This window comes from Mesitornis unicolor, unplaced genomic scaffold (genome assembly GCF_000695765.1).
Source record: "Mesitornis unicolor isolate BGI_N332 unplaced genomic scaffold, ASM69576v1 scaffold47829, whole genome shotgun sequence".
In the NCBI taxonomy this organism is placed as follows: Eukaryota; Metazoa; Chordata; class Aves; order Mesitornithiformes; family Mesitornithidae; genus Mesitornis; species Mesitornis unicolor.
In genome coordinates, this window is record NW_010210423.1 from 27052 (window position 1) to 36317 (window position 9266).

The 9266-nt window shown below is 35.4% G+C and overlaps 1 protein-coding gene across 4 annotated transcripts; it reads right to left on the reverse strand.

Annotated features, from left to right (window-relative positions):
- Positions 1–2127: 2127 nt before the first annotated feature.
- GNPDA2 (glucosamine-6-phosphate deaminase 2) lies at positions 2128–8709 on the reverse strand. Of its 4 annotated transcripts, none has more exons than XM_010193175.1 (6): positions 8510–8679; positions 8098–8199; positions 7434–7616; positions 6930–7114; positions 6657–6831; positions 2128–3171 (listed from the first exon to the last, which is right to left on the reverse strand). In XM_010193175.1, the coding sequence occupies exons 1-6, from the start codon at positions 8631–8633 to the stop codon at positions 3113–3115; spliced, it is 828 nt and encodes a 275-aa protein (XP_010191477.1). In that variant the 5' UTR covers positions 8634–8679; the 3' UTR covers positions 2128–3112. The 4 variants fall into 4 exon arrangements, with proteins under 4 accessions (XP_010191477.1, XP_010191480.1, XP_010191476.1 ...); XM_010193178.1 differs by having other exon boundaries at positions 8601–8633; XM_010193174.1 differs by having other exon boundaries at positions 2833–3171; positions 8098–8195; positions 8506–8709.
- Positions 8710–9266: the final 557 nt, after the last annotated feature.

Here is a 9266-nt window from a genome sequence, read left to right on the forward strand (position 1 = left end):
TTTTAATATATTAACTGCTCTACTAGCAAGACCAGTTCAGGCCTTAAATAATTCTTTTGGTTACATACAGAAAACAACTGAAGATTATTCCTGAAAAGAGGCAGAAACAGTCTTAGACATGCTCAGACAGGTACAGGTGCTGCTGTGCCAGTATTTAAACTGGCCTGTTTCACACAAGTTCCAATAGTTACGAAGGGATAAGAGATACTAATTCTATGGTCTCACATGTCTTGAGAAACTACAAAAAAGGGTTTTAGTTGGTGACGCTGGCAAGAGAGGCAGAAGACTGAAACGTGCTTTGGAATAAAGAACAAAAATACAGAATTGCAAGGAAGAAAAGTTTTTAGAAGCAGAGAGATATAAAAGCAATAGATTAGAACTCATGGTCAAGTTGTTTCCTCAACAGAATTCCCAATTTTCCCACAAGATAGATCATGATCATTAAGACAAAAACATGCTTGCATTCCTTCAATAGTAACTTAAAATCAAGATTATTTTTAGTCTGACTCTTTTTGTAATTCAAGTGTTTACAGCAAAGTAAAGACTTTGTTTTATAAAATAAAGCCAAACAGTGCATTTTGTGGGACATATGCTACATCTAACAGCATATTCCTGCAGCAGCCTTTTAAACTTTTCCCCCCTAATGTTGTATTATGCTTCAAAAATGCAAGTGCAAAAGTTGTCTTAAACCTGAAAGCTTGTTTAAATACATGCTTATTCAATCTACTGTTAAGAACTAAAACACTAGGTCTGGCTTCCTATACTGCTTGAGACAGACTCTTCCATCCTTTTGTATTTTTACAGAATCATAGAACAGTCTGGGTTTGAAGGGACCTTGAAAGACCATCTGGTCCAACCCTTTATGGGAAAGGTGAGCCTAGATAAGATTATCTAGCACCTTGTCCAATTGCATCTTGAAAACCTCCAGCAGTGGGGGTTCTACCACATCCCTGGGGAGGTTGTTCTAGCAAATCATTGTTCTTACTATAAAAAAAGTGATGAAAGCTTCCCAAGTGCACCTTGTACCTGCTGCTCCTTGCTGTGTGGCTCCCTGTGAAAAAAGAGCCTCTATTCTCTTTGTAGTCACCCTTTAAATACTGGAATACTGTGATGAGAGCCCCCCCCAAGACTTAACGTCTCTAGGATGAAAAGACCTAACTTACAGAGCAGGTTCTCCAGCTCTGATCATCTGTGTGGCCCTCCTTTGGACCCTCTCCAGTCTGTCAGTGTCTTTCTTGAATTGTGGGGACCAGAACTAGACACAGTACTCCAGGTACAGTCTGACATACATCAAGTAGAAGGGGATGATCACTTTTTTTATCTGCTATTAATGCCCCTGTGGATGCAGCCCAGGACCTGATTTGCCTTTGTTGCTGCAGCAGCAGCACGCTGCTGACCCATGTTCAGCTTGCTTTCTACCAGGTCCCTTTCAGCAAGGCTGCTTCCCAGATGCACAGCTTGGGCTCTCCAGTTATTCCAGCCCAGGGCTTTAGGCCAAATTCCTGTTAGTGCAGCCACTAATCTCAACTAAAACAGGATTAATGTGGTTTGTAATAAAGGCTACCTGCCTATCTACCTAGGTGAAAAGTAAAATTGTTGAAGCTATGCTTTGTTGCACTTTATCCCAGTCAGCATTTTACACAAGGACATGCTCCCCCCCCACAAATACCACCTCAGTATCAATCACAGAATCACAGAATCGCTTGGTTGGAAAAGACCTCTGAGATCATCATGTCCAACCATTCCTGTCTACCCCCTAAACCATATCCTTAAGTACCTCGTCTACCCGCTCTTTAAATACATCCAGGGATGGTGACTCCACCACCTCCCTGGGCAGCCTGTTCCAGCTTCTGACAACCCTCTCAGTAAAGAACTTCCTCCTTATCTCTAACCTGAACCTCCCTTGGCACAGCTTGGTGCCATTTCCCCTTGTTCTATACCCCATCATCACCTGGGAGAAGAGACCAGCACCCACCTCTCTACAACCTCCCTTTAGGTAGTAATCAGTACACTCTTAACTTCCTCCTTAGGTGGAAGAAGGCACAACATTCCTAACCCCTCCATGAAAACTTGAAGTCTTTATTCATGTCATAATTTATATTAGAAACAATTTTAAAATTATAGATTTATATTTAAGTTTTACTTATATTCAAAGTAGGAAATAACATTCCTGGTAACAGCTCAATGTTTATAATGATACCATAAGAGGTAACTATTGCAAAGTGATTAACAGTTAACTTTAAATGATCATGTATTAAACTTGCGGACATTATATTCCTGTAAATTAACCACCTTTCAGGCATTTAGTAGTAAAATCCATGGTGCAATTAAACAGATACCTCCAGAAAGGAACATTTAGATTTGTTATGTATAAAGCTCAATTACCAAAAATATAAAAATCCTAAAGTAATTTGAAATACATGAGAGGAAAAAGTGCTATGGCAGAAGTTTTAATATTTTCATCTGTGGAATAAGTTATAACTCTCAAGAATCTGGTGCATTTTTAGGCACTGTTCTTGTATTTTTATTTGCCTGAATTGTACAGCAGGACTTGAGATGCCCAAAAACTGCTTAACATAAATTTAAGGCAACCAAGTGCAATAGCTCAGTGTACATGAGATATGTAAACAGAACATTTCATAGTAGAAATTGTACAACTATTACAAGTCTACAGTATTGACAAAGGCCAAAACCATTCTGCCTAGAGATACAAATGCAAAATGTAGTTACACTAATCAAGCCCAAAACTACCAATTCCAGGAAATAAAATATTATTTTGTCTTATACAAGGCAGATGCATTACATTGCTGTGCCAGAATAAATGCTCTGCTTTCCCACCCTATGTAACATGCAGTCTCCCACAGGTTTGTTCTGTTCCATTTAGTTGTGGACCAGCCATGTCCATTTAGCTATGCTTCAAATGTAAAAGCAAAATGCACAACAAAGCATACAGATGGAAGGGGAATGTACAGATATTGGACCTTTAAAAAAAAATACAGTACCTAGGATTCCCCATTTTAAACAGTTTTCAGCATATTGCATAGCAGTGAACTCATCTGCTACCTAAAACTGTTGCTGTTGACCCACATGGAGTTCCTCTTCAATTCTTCTTTCAGTTTTCTTTCATACTGTACAGTGGGTCCACAAGCTTATTGTGCACATGCATTAAACCTTGGGGGGAAAGCAACAATGCGAGCTTTACATTAGTTATACTTTTCCAACATGTCTTTCTATCCATATTTTAATTTGGAGTTTGCTTCAAAGCATACATTTTAAATAGTTCACTGAAGAGAATAATGATGGCTACGGTTTAAAATCAGAAGTTAAAAGGAAGCCTATATATTCCTGTATCACTTGAATACTATTGACATCTTCAGTATAAAGTGAACAGAGATGAGAGTTATCTGGTAACAGACCCATCAAAAAGCAGATCTGGAATACTTCCAAATGAATTGAATACATGAGGGTCACCCATCTTTCCTTTGTAATAAAAGCTGTGTAACAGTAACAAAGTTTTCTCACACCACAGTTTGTCATAAAAATCAGGTGTGCACACACTGATACTTTTAGAGCTTGAGTTGCAACATTCTAGCATTGTGGTATTACTACCTTTGTAATTAAAAGCATACTTCTCTTCCTAGACAGGCAAAACCAAGCTAAAAGTATTCAGACTGTTAATACAGATTCAGAACTTCAGTAGTTCAATTGTATTCTGTTCTATTCTAGCTGCACATTTTTTTGTCATTTACAAGTCATCTATGTCTGTGATTAGGGGAGTATTATTTTCCCTATTCAGAGACAAGTGCTGAAGAAAAGAACAATGAAAAGGTGCTGCTTTCTTTATTTGGTTACAATTTAGTAATAATGTTACCTACATCTAGGTATATATGACATTCAGTCACTAGTGTGCTTTTAACCTCATTTTACCTGAAGGATTAACTACTGATCAGTGCTCACAATCTGCAAAGTGAAAGTCCATTTTAGCCCCAAACTAAATATTAACTTCTAAAATTACAAATTTAAATAATATACAATATTAAAATTAGAGAAATTTTCTTAAAAGCCATGAAAGAAGTCTGAAAGTAGTGCATATTTTAGTGATTATCTATGGCAAAGAATATTCAAATACCTTTGCTACACGATGCATCTGGTGGCAAACAGTGTCACTGCAGCAACATGAAATTTGAATAACTATACAATCCTAGGTCATTACTGTAGGTGACCACAACACAAGGCATTTTATGCAGTACCTATTTCTAATTGTGATTATTTAATAAAAAATGCAGACATTACTATTTCCTTCTCCACTTAGTGACACATTCAGCCATACTAAACAGCCATAATAATACTAAACATACTCATAACTAACTCAGGAACTCAGCTCATTTTGTGTCTAGAGGTAATAATGTAGCTTCAGATACTTGTGCAAAAAAAAGAAAAAAAAAGAAAAAAACTAAAACCAAAACAAAAACCACCCCCAAAAAACCCCAAACCTTAGAAAGCAACATAACAAAATAGTTCTTTAAATTTCATGAAGGACAGCTATTGGATTGAGGTTGAAGAAATATCAAGTCTAATATTTTTCAGGAGTTTAACAGTAAGTGAGAAGATAATACATATACATTTAATACTTTTTCAGTACAAATGGGTTTTGTAACAGCTGTACACACCACTTAAACTAGAACGGTGTTTTGAACTTTAGAGCATTTCACTTCCTACCAGTGTTTTTCTCTTCTAGAAAAAGGAAATGAAAAGGAGATAATTACCCACTTCCTAGAGGCATGAAAAATGCTTACAACGTATTGTCTCTGCCATATTTAATGAAGGATATTAAGTCCTGTTAGTAAAATTGCTTCAGGAAAAGCAGTTAGAAGCAAAAGCTTTTTTTTCAAGGTATGCAGAGTCTTTACTGGATGGATGCCAAAGCAACTATTTCAAAGAAAAGTCCCACTATATATTCAAGTATGCTTTGAATAAACAGATTCCTGCATACAGTACTAAGAAGAGCATGCACAAGTATGGAAAAGCTATCCTCAATTAACTTATCTGCAGATTAATTAGTAAATTCAAAAGTCATTTTCCACGTCATTCTACAAGAAAGTTACCTTTCCTTTTTCCAGTAAGAACAGTTAAGTACACTTGATAATTTTAGCCTCCAATAGATTTTCAGAAAGATAGAAAAAAAGTGAAGGGGAGTAAGAGTTATTCTAGTTACCAGCCAGTGTGGTACCTGGTTATCAAAAATACCTGAATATTCATATAGTACCTTGAGATTTATTTAGATTGTGAAAAAATGGCAGTAAATAGCTGCCATAATTAGCAGTCACTAAGAACTACCTAGCTTCCTAAGAAGTCTAACCTGAAGATCAAGATTCAGAAACAATTCGAAATTTGACCCACATTGATTTCTCCTCCATCTTAAAAGGGGGAAAATCTCACTGATTTGAGAATAGGTAAAATTAAGCAACTTTAGAGAAAACTATCTTTTTAAGAATTGTAGTGCTCTGTATTACAGAGTAATTAACTAGTGTGACACAACAGCACACATTCATATGCTGTAGCCCTTGATTTTTTAAAGCAATATTCAGTGTCATTTATACCTAGTAATTCTACACTAGATTTATATCTTGAGAGCAAAGCTTTTGTTTATGCGAAATACAGGATAATGCTTAAAATTTATCCAAGCAGTTAAAGAAGTTGAAAGCACCAATATGTACTATCTAGCTGTGTGATACAGTTAAAGACTTAACACACCTCACCCTCCCAATACATAGCAGAGAACAGCATACTGAAAAAAACCAAAATTGACAAGTTGGCAGCAAATGGTATCAGGATAAAAATCACATTAATGCCAGAATTGCAATTTAATACATATATGGACACTGGCGATATAATGCCCTTAAAAAGAATTTCATAAATTACAATCTTGATCAATGCCTCAACAACTACAAGTATCCATGGTGGTGAGAAAGATGACTGCTTAACACAATTGCATTTGCTGTACTAATATAGTTAGGAGAAAACTACTTTTCTCAGCTTCTACAGTATCAGTAAAACAGAATTCACATCTAAGAACTCTCAATGAATGTCAAAGATTCCAGCTTCCTTTAAGCTTGCCTCAGTACGCCTACTACAAATATGAAAAGCACAGTAAGAGGCTGCAATGTATTAAAAGTCAGTACAGATTGTTACGCTAATTGCACTGTACAAAAAAAATTCCTCAGGTGGCTTCAAAGTCTGTATCACACACTTAAAGTTTTCTACACAGCACATTACAGCACACAGCAAAAGCAGCTTGAAAATATATCACGATTAATACAAGTATTAAGGTTTTTTTTTTAAGTGGGACTTCACAGTATATTTAAGACAAGTATTCTGGGACACTAGACTGCTGTTCTTTTTACATACAGGTGAAAATTACTAAACTATCATTTCAAATTGGAAGCAAATATTTTTCCAAAGCAGATTTGTCAGGAATGAAAGGAACACAAGTTATGCCTCCTAGCACTTTTCAATTCACAAGAAATAAGTTAACAGTAAGTATTTTGAACATGTAACATTATACATTAGCTACTGTAAAATGTTGAAAGGCTCAGACTTAAATCAATATAGTTTATTTTTTTTTAAATATGTGTAACCTCTGATTCAGTGCTCACCTTTAAAGTACTTCACAGTTTTAATTCTCAGTTCTAAAGTAGCATCTTCATCACACACGAAGATAGTACGAGGGTGTTGCTGGAAAGCAGAAACTGTCCACATATGATTGACTCCTTCTTCAATTGCCTTGTACAATGCAAAAGCCTTATGTGCACCTGTTATAAGAATCATCACCTGCAAAAAAGAATAAGTCTCTTTACTTTCAGTCCCAGTATCAGTACCAACTAATCTTGAAAACAGACACATGCAGCTAGAACTAAATGAGTTCTTACTTCTCTAGCATCCATCACTGTACCCACACCAACTGTTAGCGCCATAGCTGGTACTTTAGATAAGTCTCCATCAAAGTATTTAGCATTTGCCAAAATGGTGTCCATTGCTAAAGTCTTTAATCTTGTTCTTGAAGACAAACTTGATCCGGGTTCATTGAATGCAATGTGGCCATCTGGACCAATGCCTTTTCAAAGTCAAAAAAAGTAAATCATTCCAGACCTGCGAGTCAACAAATATCCTCAAAACATTGTAAAGAAATAAAAAAGTTCTAGGACTCCTTTCCTTTTTGTTCCCAATTTTTGATAAAAAGCATTGAAAACTTAATTTCAAGTAAGTTATTAGAAACCTGGACACCAACCATTCTGTTTTGATACCAATTCTTAGTCACAGAACTTTCTTACTCCATAATAGAAAAAAGCAAATTAGGCAAGTTGTGAAAACAGTGATCGAAGAGTCAGTGTACTTGTTTAAATCACAACTAACCACAGAGCACTTCCACATACCTCCAACAAACAGATCAATCCCCCCTGCTTCTTCAATTTTCTTTTCAAATGCATCACATTCCGCCTGTAAGTCTGGAGCATTCCCATCAAGAATATGAGCATTATTTGGATCTATGTCAATATGTTTAAAGAAGTTATTCCACATATAGGAATGATAGCTCTCTGGATGATTTCTGGGGAGCCCTGAAATCAATACAAGATTTAATCAAACAGCCTTAATTCTAGTCTATGCAAAACTAATGTAGGGCATGCAAGACAAATCTAAGTAAGAAGTCAGATAAAGCAGTATCTGAAATTATATTAAGAAAAATTTCCTGTTGGTATGCACAAGGTAAATGGTTTACATTTCCTCTGTATACATCCTATCAGAAGGAGTGTAAAGTCATTAAAAGAAATGCAGTCACTATAATACGTGACAACACACTTTCTACATAAGTACTGCAAGCACTGAATGTAGCTCAGGATCCACCTGGACTAGTTTATTATTTAACATTTTTGTGGATAAAGAAATAGAGAAAAATGCTTCTAATGATCCCATTTACTTAAGTAACTTAGAAGTACAAAAATACTAGGTTGATCTTGTGCTTCATCAAGTATTTAACAGATTTAATAAAGGAAAAAAATTGTCAGTATAGTGTGTTCTCAAAAAATCAGCACATCTTACCTACATATTCATCCATGTTAAAAGTCTTCACGTATTTGAAAGAGAGATCTCCATTCTTGTGATATTCTATCAGCTTTTTGTAGCATCCCAAAGGTGTACTTCCTGTTAAATAAAATTTTTCTACTGTTCTATGCATCTGCACAACATTTTCAATGTATTTAAATCTCTTCATAATCAGATTTTGCTACAATGCTTTTTCAGCATTAAAAAAATAAGACTGTTATTTCTCATTTAGTATTTTTCAGCTTTTCAAACCTTATCACAACTTTTTACACAAATTAATATTTAAACAGAAATACGTTGGAAGTATTACCAATATATATTTGTGTTATTTTAGACACTTTATCTGTTACAAATGATGCATACATAGTTCTAGGCTTAGTGATTTACATAGGCTTTGAATAAAACTTGCCTGTTGGTAGACCAAGTGTGAAATATCTTCCTTGGCTTGGCTTGAACTGGATAATACGATTACAGATGTATTTTGCTGCCCATTCACTAGCCTGATCATAATCTTCAAGTATTACTAGCCTCATTATGGCAGTGAGGAGCTTCAATGATAAATAAACTTAAACCTGCAGAAAACGTCAAAGTTTTAAAAATAAGCACCATATGAACAGCTGTAAAACTCTTAGATTACAGAAGAGAGAAAAAATGACCTTTTATACTGATGACGGATAGTGCTAAGTAAAAGATATTTTACTTGCATAAGTACATTGCAGTCTTGGAGCCTAGTTCAAGCTGGACTGTTGGACAAAAGCTAAAGAATCCAAGTAATAGATTACAGTCAGAATAATTATTCAAATTCACAAATGAATTTAAAGTAACTTGTAGGAAAAAGCTAAAACAAGATGAGAACAAGTAATTTTGAACTTCAGTCTTTTAATTAGCTGTTACTGTTAGAAAAGAGGATACACCCTGCCTGAAATAAAAGCACATAAAAAAAGTAAACAGAGACTAACTCCTGTAGTTATATCAACTATTAAGATTCATATCTAGAAGACAAGTTTGGCTGTTAAAAGTACAAGAGCTTCTCTTGCACTAAAGTAGAACTCATTTTTCCATAAGTTTCTGCTTAACAGCATCAAGTAATTATTGGAAAGACTGAAGCTCTCTAGCCCTTCTCTTCTCTGGTCTGAGTGTGCTTGGCATTAGCCAGAAAACACCAC

Bases quoted from the DNA above. Each gene is read 5' to 3' on its own strand.
- GNPDA2 (XM_010193175.1), bottom strand. From the start codon at position 8,633: ATGAGGCTAGTAATACTTGAAGATTATGATCAGGCTAGTGAATGGGCA. The intron at 8,200-8,509 runs GCAAGTTTTATT...TTTATTTAACAG, and splicing joins CACACTTGGTCTACCAACAG to GAAGTACACCTTTGGGATGC. The intron at 3,172-6,656 runs GTGAGCACTGAA...TTTCCCCCCAAG, and splicing joins AACTGTGAAGTACTTTAAAG to GTTTAATGCATGTGCACAAT.